The sequence below is a fragment of the Mobula birostris genome, chromosome 5, assembly GCF_030028105.1.
Source record: "Mobula birostris isolate sMobBir1 chromosome 5, sMobBir1.hap1, whole genome shotgun sequence".
NCBI classification, from domain to species: Eukaryota; Metazoa; Chordata; class Chondrichthyes; order Myliobatiformes; family Myliobatidae; genus Mobula; species Mobula birostris.
In genome coordinates, this window is record NC_092374.1 from 11,783,276 (window position 1) to 11,807,063 (window position 23,788).

Below are 23,788 nucleotides of genomic sequence, written 5' to 3' on the forward strand. Positions count from 1 at the left end.
CTACCCTTAATCAGAAAGTTGATCTTCATATGCAGCAGGGTGGAAGAAGAGGGTAGAAGCAATAGCATAACTACTGAAAGCCCTGTTTAGACCACATCCCATTTCAAGGAAAAGCAGTCAACATGAGTGCAGCTGAGCCTTTCTGAAGCTTCAAACCTCAGCATTGGTGGGGTATTTGTTATAAATCAAAGCCCCATTGAATTTGTGTAATGAAATCTCTCAAAACACAAAGACATGAACAATTATCCAGTCTAATAACACAGCAAGAAACATGCGACTCACAAACTTACAGGGCACATTAGCTTTATTTTATACTTAGCTACTCAGATGTTGCCAGTTCTATTGAGAAAGTCCACCATGTCATGCAGCTTCTTGTTGATGACTCCACCATGAACTCCCTTCTGGCCCATCAGAAACATCAAAGCTTTGGAAGATTTCCCAATACAAAGGCTCTTTCCCTCATCATCCAGTGTTCTGACATCCATCGAGGGATCCTTTTCCAAAAGCATGTTGTCTCGGATGATGGAATACTTCTTCCCACCGATAGTTATGCCGTTTTGGAGGATAGACTTCCGGTCTTTGTCGATGATCACTTCAACTTCCTGAGCTGTAATCTGGCCTAAAACACCATCGCTTCTGCATGCCCAGATGGTTTTGTTCTTGGGAGTGCATCCAACTATAGCAATGTCTGCAATGGTGCTATCTTGTAGAACATCTGCAACATATTTTTTCCAGTCCAACATTGGTGTACTACTTGTCATTGACAAAAGGAACAGTGTGCTTGGACAGCAGGAGGGCTGTGAAATGAAGCACTCGACCAAAACCAAAGCTCAGCAGAGGAAAAACACTGATGTCATGCAAGCTTTTATGACATTGCCTTTACAACACAAGTACTAAGCTGGGAGACTTACCCAAGCTCAGAGTAACCAAGAGTTACCCAAGTTTTCATCTTTTTTCCCCCCTCCTTTTAGCTATTCCATCATATTTGCACTTTCTGAAATTTGGAATCAGGAAAGCTGCCAATTACCCACGTCTATGGAATTTTCTTGGAGATTGGGAAACTTAGAGATAGGGAGAGTTAGTGCACTGAAGTGATAGGAAGAGGACTTTAAATGGGAAGCACAGGGATAAATGATGGTGGTCTGCAATAGTGCATGTGTAGAAGATTTTTATGGCCTTGGAAGTGGATCTTGGAGTAAAGCTGTAGTTCAACACATTTAAGTCCTCTCTCCATTATATGGCTCACACTTGTAGCTGGAGTAATTTCAGTGATCTCTCTTCACACCTTCATTATATTACTTCTGTGGTGCCCTAAGGATCTATCTTGAATGCCTTTTGCTAGTCAGAATATCCTAAGAAATGATGGAAGAGGAAAGATGAATGAGAAATGAAAGATGGTGAGAAATGGTTAGGAGCGGCTTTTCAAACTTTTAACGAGAGGAAACAGGACATATCTAAGATTGAATCTTGAACAGTCTGATAGCACTGAAGTTATGGGGGAAAGAAGTTAGAGAATGAAGGAAGATATATAATGCTTGGGTACACATCCGCACATTCAAAAGAGATTAGGGTGATCTACTTGATATTAGGTGGAGATTGAACCATAGGTTACCAGGATCATGAATGACCATTGTGAGGGACCAAGGGTCCCTCACTTATACCAATTTAGAAAGAGTGGCATGAGGACAGGAGATAAATTCCTTGGGAACTATGTGAAAGAATGGCCTTGGTCCGAGTTTCAGTGAAAGCTCATAGTTCAGAGAAGGTTGTTCAGAGAAAAGATCATCACCATCACCATCATCACTGTGCCCCCTTTGGGAAACAATTCCCTGTCATGGACAAGTTGCAATCTAGAAGGTGCAATACCTGAATAACTTGTGCTTCAGTTCACCAGTTCAATTACTGAGACAAAGTGGAGTTGAGCATTCATTAACTCAGGCCCAATTACTGACTGAAACCAGAAAAGTCAGCAATCTACAAAAATCAATATAAAGTTTAAATTTACAATGATTTTGATGGCACATTTGATTATACAGTTTTTGTGCAGCATTTTTATCAGCAATTTGTAGTTCATCATTGACAATCCACTGTACTACTGGTTCCATTTCAGTAGCTCCAATTACATGTAGAAAAAAAAAGGGAGAATTATCATAGAAATATTTGAGTGTTGACAGAATCAATGATTAAAGAATACTTGGTACCTATCTCAGTTCCAGTGTTCCAACTGTACCTGGTTATACGACAGGCTGTTGGGTGACAGAAGAGTCATAACTCATTGTGGTTCAGACCTCCCTTTGAGAGTCTAGCCAGAAGATCCTGCATATGCTTTTTTACCTAAAACAAGACAGTGCAAGTGTGATTATATTCAGTAATCACTACTGCTCATTAATATCTTCCCTGGTTGTTTTTCAATACCACCAAGTTGGGTAAAACACAAGTACAGATTTGAAACCACAAAAAAATCATTTAAAGGGGAAGGGATTCAATTACAAGCCAAGATATAGAAGGCAGTTTCTGGATTTGTGGCACAATAAGCCAAGATAAGAACATGAACATACTGATCAGCATCAGATTCCTGAATGGTCCATCAGCACTTAACCTCACTATCTTCCTCTTTTTTTGCACTACTTACAATTTTTTTATATTCCTTATTATAACAATAGCATTTTTATGTATTGCACTGTACTGCTGCAAACAACACGTTTCACGACATACATTCAGTAACCACTTTATTAGAAACACCAGTACATCTGCTTATTAATGCAAATATCTAGTCAATCAGTACATCTGCTTATTAATGCAAATATCTAGTCAATCATGTGGCAACAACTCAATGCACAAAAGCATACAGACAACTCAATGCACAAAAGCATACAGTCAAGAGGTTCAATTGTTCAGACCAAACATCAGAATGGGGAAAAAATGTGATCTAAGTGACTTTGACCGTGGAATGATTGTTGGTGCCAGACTGGGTGGTTTGAGTATCTGATCTCCTGGAATTTTCACACACAATAGTCTCTAGAATTTACAGAGAATGGCTCAAAAAACAAAAGCATCTGAGTGGCAGTTCTGTGGGCGAAATTGCCTTGTTAATGAAAGAGGTCAGAGGAGAATGGTTAGTGTGCATCAAGCTGACAGGAAGGCGACAGTAGCTCAAACAATAACGTCACAACAGTGGTGTGCGGATAAGCATCTCTGAGTGCACACACGTCAACCCTTGAAGTGGATGGGCAGCAGAGAACCATGAATATACTTAATAATTACTTTATTAGGTGCTGGAGTTACTAAGTAAAGTGGCCACTGAGTGTCAGTGATAAACCTGATTCTGAACAGGGATCATTTTCCACTTCCCTGTTAGACCGATAGTATTGCATGGAGCTTATGTTATAGGATCCTTGAGCTGTTCTGGTACAAAAGCAGGTCATTCTGCCCATCAAGTACATAGTAAATTCCAATCTGCCACATTCCCATGCCATTTCCCCATAGCTCAACAAATTATGTTCTTTCAAGTATCTAACTACTTTGCCCTCAAGTGCTTTAGGGGGTTTCCAGATCATAACATTACTGAGGTTAGCTGCTCCATCTGCAAAAAGTGGAATTTCCTGGTTGCCACACATTTTAATTCCTATTCCCATTCCAAGATGGCAGTCCATGATGAGGTCACTCTTAGGGTGGTGGAACAAGACCTCATATTCCATCTAGGTAGACTCCAACCTAACAGCATGAACATCCATTTCTCCTTCCAGTAATTATTTCCCACATCCCCTCCCCTATTCTTCCATTCCCTATTCTTGCCTTGTACCTATTCTATCACCTACACTTGGTGCCCCTCCTTATTCCCTTTAATCTTTGTTTCACTCTCCTTTATCAAGTTGATCCTCTCCAGTCCTTTACCTTTCCCACCCACCTGGCTTCACCTATCACCTTCCAACTAGTCCACTTCCCCTTCCTCCACCTTTTAATTCTGGCATCTTCCCCCTTCCTTTCCAGTCCTGAAGAAGACCCTCAACCCAAAGCCTCAACTGTTTGTTGTTTTCCATATATATTGCCTGATCTGCTGAATTCATCCAGCATTTTGAGCATTGCTCTGGATTTCCACCATTTGCAAAATCTCATATTTATTATTATTATGGCTTTATTTAGTTAATTGAATTTAAACTCGGGTGCTGGCATTAAATGGAAGTCCTACTTCTCACAAGTGCACTGAAAGAACGCATGGCACTATGTCAAGGAAGAGCTGAGAAGTAAACCCATTATACATGCTGAAAGATTAATCAGAAAATGCAGTGAAAACTCCATAGTTCTGTTCAGACTGGAAATAGAAGCAGGGTTAACATTTCAGGTGGATGACACATGAAGCAAGGCCATCAATCCAAAGCATTAACTGTTACTCTCTATGCAGGTGCTGCCCAACTGAGCTCTGTCAACAGCTGACATTTAAACAATCCACATCCTTTAGCCTTGGAAAAAGAAAAACAAGATAACCTGCTAATCAACATCACTTGCAGGTCAGACAGTCACATTTTGTCTATTGCGGTAGTGAAAACACTTCAGTCTGCTGGTTAGGAAATGTAAGAACTGCATAAAAGAAAGTGCATTAAGCCACATGTGACAGGTAGTGACCTTCTCCTACAGGGTTGTCCAACACATATTGTCCATCCACTACAACATTCTGCAGATCACCATTAATAAGGAAGTTAACAGCACTTAAGGAACAACTAAAGGAATGAGTCAGAGATTGAACACATCTTGTGCTGACCTCCCTGACTTCCATCCATATGTCAGCCAGCAGAGAGACAGAGAGAAAACTACACAGTTACAAGCCCTTCGGCCCACGACTTTCTGCCGTACCTTTAACCTACTCGAAGATCAATCTAACCCTTCCCTCCATATTTCTACCATCCATGTGCCTACACACCAAATGTCACAACATAAGCCAGTGATATTAAACCTCACATCTCAAAGTAAATTTATTATTAAAGTACATATATGTCACCATATACAACCCTGAGGTTCATTTTCTTGTGGGCATACTCAATAAATCCAATAATCATAATAGAATCAATGATAGACTGCACCAACTCTGAGTACAACCAGTGTGTAAGAGATAACAAACTTTGCAAATACAAAATAAATAATAATAAATAAGCAATAAATATCTAGAACCTGAGATTAAGAGTCCCTGAAAATGAATCCATGGGAATATTTCAGTAAAGGTACAAGTAGAGTTGACACAGGATAAGTTAGGACAAAGTCAGCATAGTTTTCTTAAGGGAAAATCTTGCCTGACAAACCTGTTGGAATTCTTTGAGGAGATTACAAGTAGGATAGATAAAGGGCATGCAGTGGTTGTTGTATATTTGGATTTTCAGAAGGCCTTTGATTAGGTGCCACATTTGAGACTGCTTACCAAGTTAAGAGCATCAATGGGGACGGGAGAGGTTCCAGAGGATTGGAAGGTTGCAGATGTTGTTCCAGTATTCAAGAAAGGGAGTAGGGATAGCCCAGGAAACTATAGACCAGTGAGTCTTACTTCAGTGGTTGGTAAGATGATGGAGAAGATCCTGAGAGGCAAGATTTATGAACATTTGGAGAGGCATAATATAATTAGAAATAGTCAGCTTAACATTGTGAAAGGCAGGTCATGCCTTACAAGCCTGTTTGAATTTTTTGAGGATGTGACTAAACACATTGATGAAGGTAGAGCGGTAGATGTAGTGTATATGGATTTCAGCAAGGCATTTGACAAGGTACCCCAAGCAAAGCTCATTGAGAAAGTAAGGAAGCATGGGATCCCAGGAGACATTGCTTTGTGCACCCACAACTGGCTTGGCCACAGAAGGCAAAGAGTGGTTGTAGACGGGTCATATTCTGCATGGAGGTCGGTGACTAGTAGTGTGCCTCAGAGATCTGTTCTGGGACCCCTACTCTTCGTGATTTTTATAAATGACCTGGATAAGGAAATGGAGGGATGGGTTAGTAAATTTGCTAATGACACAGTGGTTGGAGGTGTTGTGGATAGTGTGGAGGGCTGTCAGAGGTTACAGCGGGACATTGATAGGATGCAAAACCGGGCAGAGAAGTGGCAGATAGAGTTCAACTCAGATAAGTGTGAGGTGGCTCATTTTGGTAGGTCAAATATGATGACAGAATATAGTATTAATGGTAAATCTCTTGGCAGTGTGGAGGATCAGAGGGATCTTTGGGTCCGAGCCATAGGACACTCAAAGCTGCTGTGCAGGTTGACTCTGTGGTTAAGAAAGCACATGGTGCATTGGCCTTCATCAATCGTGGGATTGAGTTTAGGAGCCAAGAGGTAATGTTGCAGCTATATAGGACCCTGGTCAGACCCCACTTGGGGTACTGTGCTCATTCCTGGTCGCCTCACTATAGGAAGGATATGGAAACCATAGAAAGGGTGCAGAGGAGATTTACAAGGATGTTGCCTGGATTGGAGAGCATGCCCTATGAGAATAGATTGAGTGAACTCGGCTTTTTTCCTTGGAGTGACGGAGGATGAGAGGTGACCTGATAGAAGTTTATAAGATGATGAGAGGCATTGATTGTGTGGATAGTCAGAGGCTTTTTCCCAGGGCTGAAATGGCTAGCAAAAGAGGACACAGTTTTAAGGTGCTTGAAAGCAGGTACAGAGGGTGGGCTGGCTGGTGGCACAATGACATCGGCGCTGGACCCGGGAGTGGAGGTTCCCGGGTTCGAAACCAGTCGGGTCCACTCCCGAGTACGCTTTCCATCCGTGCCGGGTTGAGTGTCGAGATCGCAACTCAACCTCGTATAATAGAGGGAAAATACTGTGAAAATGTCTGTGTGAGGAGTGGCGTGCCACACAGTCTCTCTCACGCTCAGCACCTTGTAAAAAAGCCATGAAAAAGACATCATCACGGACGCGGACATGCAGATGCACGCGCACGCAGACGCACAGACTCACATGCACGCAGGCACACGCCAAAAAAAAAGAAGTAGGTACAGAGGAGATGTCAGGGGTAAGTTGCTTTTTTTTTTAACGCAGAGAGTGGTGAGTGCGTGGAGTGCGCTGCTGGTGACAGTGGTGAAGGCAGATACGGTAGAGTCTCTTAAGAGACTCCTGGATAGGTGCATGGAGCTCAGAAAAATAGAGGGCTATGGGTAACCCTAGGTAATTTTTAAGGTAAGGCCATGTTTGGCACAGCTTTGTGGGCTGAAGGGTCTGTATTATGCTATAGGTTTTCTATGTTTCTATGTATTACAGGAAAGTTACTGGCATGGGTACAGCATTGGCTGATTGGTAGGAGGCAGCCAGTGGGAATAAAAGGATCCTTTTCTGGTTGGCTGTTGGTGACTGGTGGTACACAGGTGTCGGTGTTGGGGCCATTTCTTTTTATGCTGTATATCAATGACTTAGTTGATGGAATTGATGGCTTTGTTGCCAAGTTTGCAGATGATATGAAGATTGGTGGAGGGGTAGGAGAAAACAGGAAGGTTGCAGAAGGAGAGATTAGGAGAACAGGCAAGAAGGTGACAAATGAAATACAATGTTGGAAAATGCATGGTCATGCACTTTGGTAGGAGAAATAAATATGCAGACTATTTTCTAAACGGGAAGAAAATCCAAAAATCTGGGATGCAAGGGGACTTGGAAGTCCTTGTGCAGAACACCCTGAAGGTTAACTTGCAGATTCAGTCTGTGGTGAGGAAGGCAAATGCAATGTTGGGATTCATTTCAAGAGGTCTAGAATATAAGAACAGGGATGTGATGCTGAGGCTTTATGAGGCACTGGTGAGGCCTCACCTTGAGTACTGTGAACAGTTCTGGGCTCCTTATCTGAGAAAAGATGTGCTGACATTGTTGAAGAGGATTCAGAAGAGGTTCACAAGAATGATTCCGGGCATGAAAGGATTATCATATGAGGAACGTTTGATGGCTCAGGGCCTGTACTCGCTGGAATTTAGAAGGATTTGGGGAAGGGAGGAGAATCTCATTGAAACCTTTTGAACGTTGAAAGGCCTAGACACAGTAGATGTGGAAAGGATGTTTCCCATGGTGGGGGAGTCTAGCACAAGGGGGCACAGCATCAAGATAGAGGGGTGTCCATTTAAAAGAGATGCAGAGAAATTTCTATAGCCAGAGAGTGGAGAATTTGTGGAATTTGTTACCACAGGCAGCAGTGGAGGTCAGGTCACTGGGTATATTTAGGGCAGAGATTGCTAGGTTTGTGATTGGCCATGTCATCAAAGGTGATGGGCAGAAGGCCAGGGAGTGGGGCTGAGGAGGGGAAAAAAAGTCAGCCATGATTGAATGGCAGATCAGAACTCCATGGGCCAAATGACCTAATTCTGTTCCTATGTCTTATGGTATTGAGTGAAGTTATCCTCTTTGGTTCAGGGGTTGATTGTTGAGTAGTAATACTGTTCCTGAACCTGGTGGTGAGAGTTCTGAGGCTCTTGTACTTTTTTTCTGGTGGCAGCAGTGAGAAGAGAGCATGACCTGGGTGGTGGGGTCTCTGATGATGAATGCTGCTTTCCTGTGACAACGCTCCGTGTAGATGTGCTCAATGATGGGGAGTGCTTTACCCCTGATGGAATAGGCCATACCTACTATTTTGTAGGATTTTCTATTCAAGGGCATTGGTATTTCCATAGCAGGCTGTGATGCAATCAGTCAATATAATCTCCACCTACAGAAACCCGATTCTGATACCCAAGAGTCTTTTAAAAGCCCCTAATTATCTGCCTCTATCACCACTCCTGGTAGTGCATTTCACTCACCTACCACTCTGTTAAAAAAAAACCTGCCTCTGACATCCCGGTGTACCTGCTGGTAAACACCTCAAAGTTATGCCTCTTTGTATTGGCTATTTCTGCCCTAGGAGTAAGTCTATGGCCGTCTACTCTGTCTATGCCTCTTATCTTATAAACCTCCTATCAAGTCACTTCTCATCCTCCTTTGCTCAGAGAAAAGAAAAGCCCTAGCTTGCTCAACCTATCCTCATAAGACATGTACTCTAATCTAGACAAGATACTCTCTAAAGCTTCTACATCCTTCCCATAATGAAGCAGCCAGAAATGAACAATAATAATTATGAAGTCTAATACGATTCAGGACAAAACTACCTTTCTGATAGTCTCATGGCCACAAATTTAAACTCTGTTCCCCTCTAGAGTCAGTGAGCCTCAGCTGTAGTGGGATCCAACATGAATCACACTGACACAATTTGCCTTAGATACAGTGGCATGCAAAAGTTTGGGTATCTCTGGTCAAAATTTCTGTTACTGTGAATTGCTAAATGAGTAAAAAAAATGACTTGATTTCCAAAGCAGATAAAGTTAAAGATGACACATTTCTTTAATATTCTAAGATTACTTTTTTTATTTCCATCTTTTACAGTTTCAAAATAACAAAAAAGGAAAAGGGCCCCAAGCAAAAGTTTGGCACCCTGCATGGTCAGTACTTAGTAACACCCCCTTTGGCAAGTATCACAGCTTGTAAATGCCAGCAGAGAGTCTTTCAATTCTTGTTTGGGGTTTTTCGCCCATTCTTCCTTGCAAAAGGCTTCAAGTTCTGTGAGATTCTTGGGCCGTCTTGCATGCACTGCTCTTTTGAGGTCTATCCACAGATTTTCGATGATGTTTAGGTTGGGGGACTGTGAGGGCCATGGCAAAACCTTCAGCTTGCGCCTCTTGAGGTAGTCCATTGTGGATTTTGAGGTGTGTTTAGGATCATTATCCTGCTGTAGAAGCCATCCTCTTTTCATCTTCAGCTTTTTTTTTTACAGACGGTGTGATGTTTGCTTCCAGAATTTGCTGGTATTTAATTGAATTCATTCTTCCTTCTACCAGTGAAATGTTCCCCTTGCCACTGGCTGCAACACAAGCCCAAAGCATGATCAATCCACCCCCGTGCTTAACAGTTGGAGAGGTGTTCTTTTCATGAAATTCTGCACCCTTTTTTCTCCAAACAAACCTTTGCTCATTGCGGCCAAAAAGTTCTATTTTAACTTCATCAGTCCACAGGACTTGTTTCCAAAATGCATCAGGCTTGTTTAGATGTTCCTTTGCAAACTTCTGACGCTGAATTTTGCGGTGATGGTGCAGGAAAGGTTTTCTTCTGATGAATCCTCCATGAAGGTCGTATTTGTGCAGGTGTCGCTGCACAGTAGAACAGTGCACCACCATTCCAGAGTCTGCTAAGTCTTCCTGAAGGTCTCTTGCAGTCAAACAGGGGTTTTGATTTGCCTTTCTAGCAATCCTACGAGCAGTTCTCTCAGAAGGTTTCCTTGGTCTTCCAGACCTCAACCTGACCTCCACCGTTCCTGTTAACTGCCATTTATTAATTACATTACGACTGAGGAAACGGCTACCTGAAATTGCTTTGCTATCTTCTTATAGTCTTCTTCTGCTTTGTGGGCATCAATTATTTTAATTTTCAGAGTGCTAGGCAGCTGCTTAGAGGAGCCCATGGTTGCTGATTGTTGGGACAAGGTTTGAGGGGTCAAGGTATTTATAAAGCTTTGAAATTTGCATATCCTGGCCTTTCCTAATGATGACTGTGAACAAGCCATAGCCCTAATAAGTTAATTAAGGTCCGAGACCTTGGTAAAAGTTATCTGAGAGCTCAAATCTCTTGGGGTGCCCAAACTTTTGCATGGTGCTCCTTTCCTTTTTTTCTACTCTAAAATGGTACAACACAAAAATAATACACTAATCTTGCTTAAAATGTTGAAAAGAATGTTTCACCTTTAACTTTATGACTTTTGGAGATCAGTTCGTCTTCTACTCACTTAACTATTCACAGTAACAGAAATTTTGACCGGGGTGCCCAAACTTTTGCATGCCACTGTACTTCAACTGCATCTCCCACATCTGTAGCTTAGAAAGACAAAAGAATCAGATACTCTTCCCAATAATCTAGCATTCTCCAGAATCTGGATGACACATTTTCTGCACTATTGCATGTAATACAATAAGTGGCTCTGTCAAAGGGAGAACAGGAAAGAAAACCAAGTCAGATCCCAAACCATCATCTTTCCAGAGTTTAAATGTATATGGAAATGTCATCACCTGCAAATTCTCTATATCACTCTTCACTTTAACTCAAAACAGGCCCTTCAGCCCAACTTGTAATTGCCAACCAAGATTCTTATCTAAGGTAGTCCCACTTGCCCACGCCTGGCCCGCACCCCTTGAAACCTTTCCTATCCATGGATCCATCCACGTACCGTTTAAATGTTAATATACCTGCCTCCAGCATTTCCTTGGCAGCTCATTCCATATATCCACCACAATCTGGAAGACACAGTTGCACCTCAAGATCCTATTAAATCATTCCCCTTTCACCTGAAACCAATGCCCTCTAGTTCTTGATTTTTCAATCTTAGCAAAAATACTGTGTGTATTCACTGTGTCCCTTGTAATTTTATACTCTATAAGACTACCATGCTCCTACACTCTGATGAATCAAGTCCCAACCTGCTCAACCTCTCACCATGGCTCCTGGTAATTCTTCTATGGCAGAGTGACCAAAACTGAACACAACATTCCAAATGCAGCTTCACTAATGTACAACTGCAACATAATAACCCAACGACTACACCTAAGGTCCCAACTGATGAACACCAGCATGCCGAAGGCATTCTTCACCAACCTGAAGTAAATAGCTGCCTTGTTAACAGCACTCACTTACCCATGGATAAAAGTCTTCAATATGCTCCATTTCACAGCATAGGAAGCGATTGGCAACACAAATAAAGAATTAATTATTGGCATGGAGGGGGCTCGTTTACCTTATATCCAAGTTCTTTAGTCTTTTCTGTCAGCATTTTATACTTTTCTTTGTTTCTAGACAAATGTTCCTTGTCCCCAATAGACTCCACATGTTTAAGCTTTTGGTGGGATAAATCCAGCTGCTCCTGATAATGTTGGTGCTTCTCAATCTTTGTCTCAAAATGTTTCAGCTCCTCCTAGAATTGATCAGATTTTTAAGCAAAGGTTAAAGATACTGTTGTTCCAGACCAGCTATCAAATTCAAGACGGCACCATTTAGCTAGATTTTGTTTCTTTTCCCCCAGATCATGGGGATGGCACTGGGGACAGACAGAGGAGTTAGGGGTTAGGCATGGTGACATGGGGTATTCAAAGGGAAGCAGCGTGGGCTGATTGGAGATTGAGGCCTAGTGTTCGGGGTCCCATCATTCGTGAATCCGGTATACAGTGAGGGAGGCTTTAACAGAAAGCAAGAGATCCTGCAAATCTTGTGTGATGCACACAAAATGCTGGAGGAACTCACCAGGTCAGGCAACATCTATAGAGGAATAAATAGTCAATGCTTCGGACATCTTGTCATTTCATCAATTGTACCCCTTTGCCTCCACTTATCACCTCCCAGTCTCTCATGTTGTCTCTACCCTTCCTGCTCCACTGTCTCCATCTGCCCATCAACTCCTTCTCAGATGAATCCTTCTATCACTTGCCAGCCCTTTGCCCTTACTTCTTCAATCTGGCTATCACCCTTTTACTCTCTCAACCCTGATGCAGGGTCCCAATCTGAAACTCTTTGCCTCCACAGATACTGCCCAACCTGCTGAGTTCCTTCAGTAGCTCGTTTATTGCTTCAGATCCTAGCAGATGCAGTCTCTTGTGTCTTCCCCCGTAGGCTGGCTTACCTTAATGGAACCCAGCTCATCATCTGAGAAATTTGACCGCTTTGCCATATCCCATAGCTCAAGTACTCTTGGCTCAGAAAACTCTGAATAAAAGAGTAAATTCAAGATTGCTTAACAACAGGAATTCTGCAGATGCTGGAAATTCAAGCAACACACATCAAAGTTGCTGGTGAATGCAGCAGGCCAGGCAGCATCTGTAGGAAGAGGTGCAGTCGACGTTTCAGGCCGAGACCCTTCAGTTAGTCCTGACGAAGGGTCTCGGCCTGAAACGTCGACTGCACCTCTTCCTACAGATGCTGCCTGGCCTGCTGCGTTCACCAGCAACTTTGATGTGTGTTGCTCAAGATTGTTTAATGTCATTTTCAGTACACAAGTGTAAAGGAGAAAAAATAATTGGTACTCCGGATCCAAGGCAGCACAAAAAGAAACAGAATAAGATAAAGGACACAATAACAAAACAAAAAAAACCACAATAGATATAAATACATAAGATAGCTTATAGACATAGATCAATTGTATGTCCACAAAGTGACACTAGGCACAGGAGTATCTGTACACAAGGTGACTCTGACAGGAAATGATAAGGTGAGTGGAGGTGTTGATCAGCCTTACTGCTTGGGGAAAACAGATTTTGAGTTTAGTGGTCTGTTGTGGATATGATGCAGCCTCCTCCCTGATGGGAGTGGGATGGAATGGGTAGGATCCTTCATGATGTTACTGGCCCTTTCTCAGCATCTTTCTGTATATACGTTCTTATGGCTCTTACTGATAATTATTATTGAAACAAATTTTCAAAGAGATGACACTTTTCCTAGAATACTCATTATTTCATCGCTTTCACTATAAAACGTGAAAGTGGGAAAAAAGAAAAAGCACAGCAGCATCTGATAATAAATCCTGATGTCACCAGCTCCATCATGGGCACAACTTCAAAAGGCTATGCCTCAAGAAAATGGCATCTATCACTAAAGACCCTCACCATCTGAGACATACCCTCTTCTTATTGTTACTATTGGGGAGGATGTATAGGAGCCCGAAGATCCACACTCAATGATTCAGAACAGTTTCTTTCCCTCTGCCTTTGGTCAATAAACACCATCTTGTTACTTTGCAGTACTTTTGAAATTTATAGCAATTTTATGTCCCCAAAGTCAAATTTAATTTATTATCAAAGAATTCATATGTCACAAAATACCTTGAAATTAATTTTCTTGCAGGCATTTACAGGAAAATAAAGAAATACAATAGAATTTGTGAAAAGCTGTACATAAACAAAAGATGACAAACAGTGCAAGCAAAAATAAATAAATAAAACTGGGAACATGATTTGAAAGTGAGCCTGTAAGTTGTGGAATCAGTTCAGATGCTACTGCAAAACAACAAATATAGGTGATAATAAATTTGACTGGTTCTCGACAATTTAAATATTTAAACTTTACTTTTATTTTAGATTTCTTGCATCTGGAGTTTTCATTTCCAAGAAAAAAAAATCAGTGGCTGAAACAATGGAAGCAAACAAAATAGGAACAGGGGAGATCTTATATGCAATCAATCAATAGCATCATCTCTCTCTGTAACATTTCATACCCCAACCACATATTCTCCCATTCCTGAGAGCTGCTGAACAAGCTCTGCTGCTTCAAGCTCCTGCACTTATTTTTTATTAATGCAAATGCCTCTAGAATTCACATCGAAGACACACATCTTACTAATGGAGGTATCTTACCACTATCCCCATCGTACCCTTGGTGGATGAGTTTGCGTAGACGCTCGAAACTTTCTTGGACATTACGGTGCTTATTCTTTAACTCTGCATGCTTGGTGTGTAGTAAGTCTTCCTTGATATGGGATTCCAAAGGGCTGATCACATTCTCACGTATATCTGCAGAAAAAAAACTCACTTTACTTACAAATAAATCATGGAAGCATAATTTTTCATTTCATTTTAAAATCTTTTTTATTAAAGATAAACAAAAACATTAAGGTAATCAAGTCAACATGTCAATATGTACAATGGAGAATTAAATTACCAAAGGCAGGAGGAGAAGATGGCGACGCGACGCAGCGCGCGCAGCTCTCCAGTGAAATGATATCGTATTTGTAAGTAGGATGCCATGCACAATTCTGATTTGATGGAGACAGACGTGAGAAGCACAGAGGAACATCTGGAGAAACTTCTGAAATGCCCCGTTCACTGCCACTGCTACTGTGTGATCGAGAATCTCTGGTGGGAAGGCCCCAAAATCCCCGGCTTTGCCTGTTGCTGGCGACCGATGCTGGGGTTGAAGCGTTCGGCAGAGATGGTGCTCGGTACACGGTGTCGGAGGGCTGGTCGGAGGCTTGAAGTTTTCAGACGACTCAGGGAAACACTGTGGTTGGGCGTGGCAGGGAGAGTTTTCTTCCTTCTCCCATCTGCATGAGATGTGGGGTTTTCGAGAGACTTTGAACTTTTTTACTGTGCCCATGGCCTGTTCTTCATCAAGTTATGGTATTGTTGCACTGTTGCAACTATATGTTATAATTATGTGGTTTTTGTCAGTTTTTCAGTCTTGGTCTGTTCTGTGTTTCTGTGATATCACACCGGAGGAATATTGTATCATTTCTTAATGCATACATTACTAAATGACAATAAAAGAAGACTGCGTGTCCTCATAATCTAATCTAATAACTGATTAACAAAGCTAAACAATATATCAATAATAAGAAAAAATAAAGTGTTAAGAATATTTTTTAAGGGAAAAAAAAAATCCCTACTAACTAAAACAAAAAAAACCCCTGCCAACAAAAAAAAGGAAAAAAATCCATTGGGAGCACAACCCCGGAGCTATACGCCATACAAGCTTCCATAAAAGAAAAACATCAATCCACCAACTCAAATCCATTTAAACAAGAATTAGAAAGAAACCATTGTGGCGACCCACTTTCTGGCACACACGAACCGGCCCACAACAGCGCGCTCAGGCAGAGGGCCGGCCCCAAAAAGGGCGCCAGGCCATCTTCACCAGCAGGGGGAAAATCCCGCACGCAGAAAGGGTCTGGGAATATGCATTCCCCACAGCAATCCCGCCCAGGGAGGGCGGGGAACGGGAAGGCTTTAAAGCAGGCCGCGAAGTTTGAATAAATCTCTTACATTGCAACTCTAATTCACCGACTCCGTGTGGTTATTCTAGCGCTGTGTGCAGCACACCGCTACAATTGGCGACCCCGACGGCCCAAACGATATTTGGACCAGAGATGACCGACGCTGCATCTGTTCACGCAGTTTCATTAAAACTGCCAAGCTTCTGGACGCTGCGACCCCAATTATGGTTCGAACAAGCAGAAGCACAATTCCACATTCGGCAAGATAACCGCGGAGTCCACTCGCTACTACTACGTGCTGAGCTCACTCGACCAGGAGACTGCTGCACAAGTTGAGGAGTTTATACAGTCGCCCCCGGAGGACGGCAAATACACAGCATTCAAAGCCCCGCTCATAAGGACTTTCGGACTCTCACGGCGCGAACGAGCACGCCGCTTAATGCACCTGGATGGTTTGGGAGACAGGCCGCCGTCAGCATTAATGAACGAGATGCTGGCCCTGGCTGAAGGACACAAACCCTGCCTCATGTTTGAGCAGGCGTTCCTAGAGCAACTGCCCGAGGACATATGCCTGCTGCTGTCCGACGCAGATTTCAGCAACCTCCGGGAGGTGGCGGCCCGAGCAGATGTGCTGTGGAATGCCAGGAAAGAGAGAGGGGCATCTGTCGCACAGATCACCAAGCCGTGTGCCCAACGACAGACCAGACCAGGCCCGGCAGCAGAGCCTACAAAACCCGGCGACGGGAGTGAGGAACCCAACGAACAATGGTGTTTCTACCACCAGCGGTGGGGCACAGAGGCCCGCCGCTGCAGACCACCCTGCAAATTCCCGGGAAACGCCAGGACCAACCGCCGCTGATGGCTACAGCGGCTGGCCATCAGGACAGCCTCCTGTATGTCTGGGACAAGCAGTCGGGACGCCGCTTTTTGGTCGACACCGGAGCGGAGATCAGCGTCTTACCTCCAACGAGTTACGACACCCACAACAGAGAACCGGGACCCACCCTGAGGGCCGCTAATGGCAGCACAATATGAACCTACGGCACCCGCGTGGTGCGGCTACAGTTCAGCTCCAGCCGGTTCACGTGGGACTTCACACTGGCCGCCGTGGCCCAACCACTGCTGGGGGCAGATTTTCTACGAGCCCACAGCCTGCTGGTCGACCTGCAAGGGAAGCGATTAGTCCACGCCAAGACTTTTCAAACGTTCTCCCTGGGTGAAGCACAGTTGCCAGCCCCACACCTGGACTCCATCACGCTGTCCAACGATGAATTCACCAGGGTCCTGGTGGATTTCCCATCAGTACTGACACCGCAGTTCACGGCAGCCATGCCCAGACACGGAGTACAGCACCACATCCCGACCTAGGGACCACCCCTCCACGCCTGTGCTCGAAGGCTTCCCCCGGACAAGCTCCGACTGGCGAAGGAGGAGTTCAAGAAGATGGAGGAATTAGGGATCATACGACGGTCCGACAACCCATGGGCCTCCCCCCTTCACATGGTGCCCAAGGCAATGGGGGGCTGGAGACCATGCGGTGACTACCGCAGACTGAACGAGGCTACAACGCCAGACCGCTACCCTGTGCCGCACATTCGAGACTTCGCAGCAAACCTACACGGCGCAAGGATCTTTTCCAAGGTAGACCTCGTCCGGGGATACCATCAAATCCCTGTACATCCGGACGACATCCCCAAAACAGCACTTATCACCCCGTTCAGACTTTTCGAATTCCTCCGAATGCCGTTTGGTCTAAAGAATGCCGCACAGACTTTCCAGCGGCTAATGGACGCGGTGGGACGCGACCTGGACTTTGCATTTATCTATTTGGACGACATCCTCATAGCCAGCAGTAGTCGGCAGGAGCATCTGTCCCACCTCCGCCAGCTCTACTCCCGCCTGAGTGAATTTGGCCTTACAATCAATCCAGCCAAATGCCAGTTCGGACTCGACACCATCGACTTCCTGGGCCACAGGATTACTAAAGACGGGGCAACCCCGCTGCCCGCCAAGGTAGACGTGGTCCGCCACTTCCCCCGACCCAACACAATCAAAGGCTTGCAGGAATTCGTGGGTATGGTGAATTTTTACCACCGTTTCCTCCCCTCAGCAGCCCGAACCATGCGCCCCCGTTCACCCTGATGTTGGGTAAGGGCGAGGACATTACCTGGGACGAAGAGGCCGCAACCGCTTTCGTTAAAACCAAAGAAGCCTTAGTAAACGCCGCGATGCTAGTGCACCCCAGAACGGACGTTCCTACTGCCCTCACGGTGGACGCATCCAACACAGCGGTCGGTGGAGTGCTGGAACAACTCATTGAGGGTCGCTGGCAACCCCTGGCGTTCTTCAGCAAACACCTACGACCACCCGAACTCAAATACAGAGCTTTCGACCGGGAGCTATTGGCACTATACCTGGCAATCCGGCATTTCAGGTACTTCTTAGAAGGTAGGCCCTTCACCGCGTTCACAGACCACAAACCGCTTACCTTTGCGTTCACTAAGGTGTCCGACCCCTGGTTGTCCCGCCAGCAGCGACATCTGTCCTACATCTCCGAGTACACGACGGACATCCGGCATGTCTCTGGAAAGAACAACGTCGTGGCGGACGCACTTTCCAGACCTACCATACAGGCCCTGCCCCAGGGGGTGGACTATGCAGCGCTGGCAGAGGCACAGCAGGCAGACACTGAGATCCCCAGTTACAGGACTGCAGTCTCTGGTTTACAGCTTCAAGACCTCCTCGTAGGCCCAGGTGAGAGGACCCTACTATGTGACGTAGCTACCGGCCAACCCCGCCCCGTCGTCCCAGCAGCCTGGCGCTGGCGGGTTTTCGAGTCCATTCACAACTTAGCGCACCCCTCCATCAGGACAACCGTCCGGCTGGTCGCCAACAGGTTCGTGTGGCATGGACTTCGTAAGCAGGTCAGTGAATGGGCCAAAATGTGCATGCAGTGCCAAACGGCCAAGGTGCAGCGGCACACCAAGGCTCCGCCGCTGTGGTTCGAACCCACCCACCGGAGGTTCGACCACATTCATGTGGATATCGTGGGGCCCCTGCCAGTGTCGCGAGGAGCGTGGTACCTCCTAACTATGATAGACTGGTTCACCAGATGGCCAGAGGCAGTCCCTCTCACCGACACCACCTCCGAATCCTGTGCCTGAGCACTGATCGCAACCTGGGTAGCACGCTTTGGGGTACCGGCCCACATTACCTCCGACAGGGGCGCCCAGTTCACCTCCAGCCTGTGGTCGGCTATGGCCAGCTACAACACAAAACTGCCTACCACCCACAGTCGAACGGACTAGTGGAGCGCTTCCACCGTCACCTGAAATCAGCTCCCATGGCCCGCCTGGAGGGGCCTAACTGGGTGGACGAACTTCCCTGGGTCCTACTCGGAATCCGCATGGCACCCAAGGAGGATCTGCACACCTCGTCAGCCGAGTTGGTGTACGGCGCGCCCCTGGTCGTCCCAGGAGAGTTCATACCAGCCCCAAGGGGGCAAGAGGAAGAACCCACAGCAGTCCTGGACAGACTACGGGAGAGGCTCGGTAACCTGGCCCCCATACCCACTTCACAGCACGGACAGAGCCCGACCTGCGTACCCAAAGACCTGCAGAACTGTAAGTTTCTTTTTGTACGACGGGGCGGACACCGGGCACCGCTACAGCGGCCCTACGAGGGACCGTTTAAGGTGATCAGGAACAACGGGTCCACGTTCGTGCTGGACATTGGGGGGAAGAGAGGAGGTATTCACGGTGGACCGACTCAAACCGGCCCATGTGGACTTGGGCAACTGGTCCAGGCTCAGGCACCGCGGCGCAGGGGCAGACCTCCCAGAGGCCGATCCAGACTGTGGACATTGGGGGAGGTATCGCCGGTTCTGGGGGGGGGTTATGTGGCGACCCACTTTCTGGCACACACGAACCGGCTCACAACAGCGCGCGCAGGCAGAGGGCCGGCCCCAAAAAGGGCACCAGGCCATCTTCACCAGCAGGGGGAAAATCCCGCGCGCAGAAAGGGTCTGGGAATATACATTCCCCACAGCAATCCTGCCCAGGGAGGGCGGGAACGGGAAGGCTTTAAAGCAGGCCGCGAAGTTTGAATAAATCTCTTTCAACGCAACTCTAACTCACCGACTCCGTGTGGTTATTCTAGCGCTGTGTGTAGCACACCGCTACACCATCTTAATTAACTCAAATCAGATGATAGCACTAAAAAAACTTACTTACAAATAAATCATGGAAGCATAATTTTAAAGGTAAATGGTGGGAAGTTTATGCATTATTCAGAGGTAGCTTTTTCTGCATTACGCATTGAGTGGTGAGTGTGTTGAACGTGCTGCAGGCGTGTTGGTAGAGGCAGATACATTAAGGACACAAGAAAATCTTAAGATAAGTAAATGGATGAAAGAAAAAATGGAGGGCTATGTGGAAGGTAAGAGTTAAATTGATCTTAGATCTTTAAAAGGTCAGAACAATATCAAGGGCTAAAGGGACTGCAATATCTTGTGCTATGTTCCATTTCTGCCAGCATATACATGATACATACTATGTAGTACTAATTAGTGTAAAATTTGCCAAAGCAACATACTTAAATGCTATTTTTGCATTATTTCCTAGTCCTTTAATGTTTTTGTTCGTATGTTCAGCTCATTACTTCATGTATGTGGTAATCTTTTATTGACTTCAATAGACATTATTTTGGTACCACTGTGTATTATGCTTTTGGTTATTGAAACATTTCATTAAATTTCTCCTACTAATTCTGTGTCTATGTCTTCCACTGTATAAAAAAATCTTGCTCTATTTTAAAACTTCTCTTGGTTTGCCTTGGTGTTCTTTGTTCTAATATTTGAATATTAAATCTCACATCAAAACTAAACTCCAGATATCTTAAGGTAATGGACAGAAAAGTTCAGTTAATCCTGGAAAAACTGTCTCCAAGTGCCTTGGTCAATTGAACTGAACCAAGTAAAATTAAAACAATTACTTGCAGCAATATCACAGTAACATAAGAGAGTCAACATTCACAAGAAAAACTTCAAATTATACAAGAAATAACACAATTAGAACAAAAGAAAAGTCCACTGTAGTGCAAAGTAGTCATAGTGTTGAGATACCCAGAATATGACCTCTTCTCAATGCTGCCATCGGGGGAGGTATAGAAACATGAAGGTACAAACTCAACGTTTCAGGATTAGCTTCTTTCCCTCTGCCATCAGATTTCTGAATGGACATTGAACCCATAAACACTACCTCAGTACATTTTTTTCTTCTCTTCCTGCACTACTTATTTATTACAGTTATCCAGGATTACTACTTGCTGGGTGACCCTGACTACGTTTATAACTAAAACAATTGATAATACAGAAACAGGTTTTCATTGCAGTACCTTCACTCCTGCTGACAGTCTCTCTCAGGATGTGATACTCCTCAATCTTGTCCTGGTGATGGAGAAATTCACGCCGCAGTTTTTCAACTTCTTCATCATTAAACTTCCCAGATGTTGTTGCCTATCAAGAAGTCTAAGAGTTAAAAGTGAACTTGCACTCTGTGTTTAAGCTCATGTTAGGTTTACTCCCCATCAGCTTTTTAAGTGTACACAACTAAAACGCACAAAATGCTACAGGAACTCAGCAGATCAGGCAGCATCTACGAAGGGGAATAAACAGTTGGCAATTCGGGCCGAGAATCACTCATCAGAATGGAAAGGAAGAGGGAAGACGACAGAACATCACCAGCTTGATCCTTCTTGGACACTGCAGCATCTTCAGTTATGGTCAGTTGTGACAGAGAAATTAAAACTCATTTCTGGAGAAAGGAAATAAACTGCTGGAGGAACTCTGTGTGTTGGGCAGCATCAGTGCAGGCAGAGAGATGGTTGCTATTTCAGATCGGGAACCAGCAGAAGGACGTAGCTGGAAAATAGGATGAATATAAATAGGTACCAGACAGGAAGCATGGACATGGTAGACTGGCTTCCCTGCTGTATGACTCAGCATTTTGTTGTTGCAATAGAACTACGCAGGAACGTGTAAAAAGGCTAAACAACGAGACTAAATGTGATGTGACTGTCTTAAAAAACTATGAAAGGTTTTAAGCAAACAGAGAGAACATACTTCCATTTATATGAAGAGCAAAACTAGCTAAGTATTCAAGAAATCAAAATAGAAACCTGTTATTCAAGCAACACACATCAAAGTTGCTGGTGAACGCAGCAGGCCAAGCAGCATCTGTAGGAAGAGGTGCAGTCGACGTTTCAGGCCGAGACCCTTCGTCAGGACTAACTGAAGGAAGAGTGAGTAAGGAATTTGAAAGTTGGAGGGGGAGGGGGAGATCCAAAATGATAGAAGAAGACAGGAGGGGGAGGGATGGAGCCAAGAGTTGGACAGGTGATAGGCAAAAGGGGATACGAGAGGATCATGGGACAGGAGGTCCGGGAAGAAAGACAAGGGTGGGGGGGGACCCAGAGGATGGGCAAGAGGTATATTCAGAGGGACAGAGGGAGAAAAAGGAGAGTGAGAGAAAGAATGTGTGCATAAAAATGAGTAACAGATGGGGTACGAGGGGGAGCTGGGGCCTTAGCGGAAGTTAGAGAAGTCGATGTTCATGCCATCAGGTTGGAGGCTACCCAGACAGAATATAAGGTGTTGTTCCTCCAACCTGAGTGTGGCTTCATCTTTACAGTAGAGGAGGCCGTGGATAGACATGTCAGAATGGGAATGGGATGTGGAATTAAAATGTGTGGCCACTGGGAGATCCTGCTTTCTCTGGCGGACAGAGCGTAGATGTTCAGCAAAGCGGTCTCCCAGTCCGCGTTGGGTCTCGCCAATATATAAAAGGCCACATCGGGAGCACCGGACGCAGTATATCACCCCAGTCGACTCACAGGTGAAGTGTTGCCTCACCTGGAAGGACTGTTTGGGGCCCTGAATGGTGGTAAGGGAGGAAGTGTAAGGGCATGTGTAGCACTTGTTCCGCTTACACGGATAAGTGCCAGTAGGGAGATCAGTGGGGAGGGATGGGGGGGACGAATGGACAAGGGAGACGCATAGGGAGCGATCCCTGCAGAATGCAGGGGGGGAGGGGGGGAGGGAAAGATGTGCTTAGTGGTGGGATCCCATTGGAGGTGGCGGAAGTTACGGAGAATAATATGTTGGACCCGGAGGCTGGTGGGGTGGTAGGTGAGGACCAAGGGAACCCTATTCCGAGTGGGGTGGCGGGAGGATGGAGTGAGAGCAGATGTACGTGAAATGGGGGAGATGCGTTTAAGAGCAGAGTTGATAGTGGAGGAAGGGAAGCCCCTTTCTTTAAAAAAGGAAGACATCTCACTCGTCCTAGAATGAAAAGCCTCATCCTGAGAGCAGATGCGGCGGAGACGGAGGAATTGCGAGAAGGGGATGGCGTTTTTGCAAGAGACAGGGTGAGAAGAGGAATAGTCCAGATAGCTGTGAGAGTCAGTAGGCTTATAGTAGACATCAGTGGATAAGCTGTCTCCAGAGACAGAGACAGAAAGATCTAGAAAGGGGAGGGAGGTGTCGGAAATGGACCAGGTAAACTTGAGGGCAGGGTGAAAGTTGGAGGCAAAGTGGATCGCTCCCTACACAACTCCCTTGTCCATTCGTCCCCCCCATCCCTCCCCACTGATCTCCCTCCTGGCACTTATCCATGTAAGTGGAACAAGTGCTACACATGCCCTTACACTTCCTCCCTTACCACCATTCAGGGCCCCAAACAGTCCTTCCAGGTGAGGCAACACTTCACCTGTGAGTCGACTGGGGCGATATACTGCGTCCAGTGCTCCTGATGTGGCCTTTTATATATTGGTGAGACCCGACACAGACTGGGAGACCGCTTTGCTGAACATCTACGCTCTGTCCGCCAGAGAAAGCAGGATCTCCCAGTGGCCACACATTTTAATTCCACATCCCATTCCCATTCTGACATGTCTATCCACGGCCTCCTCTACTGTAAAGATGAAGCCACACTCAGGTTGGAGGAACAACACCTCATATTCCGTCTGGGTAGCCTCCAACCTGATGGCATGAA

General features: G+C 45.2%; 2 protein-coding genes across 3 annotated transcripts in view; both read right to left on the reverse strand.

Moving 5' to 3' along the window:
* Window positions 1-323: 323 nt before the first annotated feature.
* LOC140197478 (profilin-3-like) lies at window positions 324-743 on the reverse strand. Its single transcript, XM_072257440.1, has one exon. It carries the CDS (start codon window positions 741-743, stop codon window positions 324-326), a length of 420 nt encoding a protein of 139 aa, XP_072113541.1.
* The window catches only part of lrpap1 (low density lipoprotein receptor-related protein associated protein 1), a 32,303-nt gene continuing 9,141 nt past the window's right edge, over window positions 627-23,788 (reverse strand). The window contains exons 4-9 of one of the 2 annotated variants that reach the window (XM_072257620.1): window positions 21,132-21,252; window positions 14,383-14,538; window positions 12,657-12,739; window positions 11,778-11,954; window positions 2,231-2,334; window positions 627-715 (exon numbers count right to left, since the gene is read on the reverse strand). In XM_072257620.1, the coding sequence (XP_072113721.1) occupies window positions 2,266-2,334; window positions 11,778-11,954; window positions 12,657-12,739; window positions 14,383-14,538; window positions 21,132-21,252 (606 nt within the window). In that variant the 3' untranslated portion in view covers window positions 627-715; window positions 2,231-2,265. Of the gene's footprint in view, window positions 2,335-11,777; window positions 11,955-12,656; window positions 12,740-14,382; window positions 14,539-21,131; window positions 21,253-23,788 lie in introns of both variants that reach the window. The other variant, XM_072257619.1, reaches the window with a different exon arrangement.

Coding starts and splice junctions, on each gene's coding strand:
- LOC140197478 (XM_072257440.1), bottom strand. CDS start 743: ATGTTGGACTGGAAAAAATATGTTGCAGATGTTCTACAAGATAGCACC.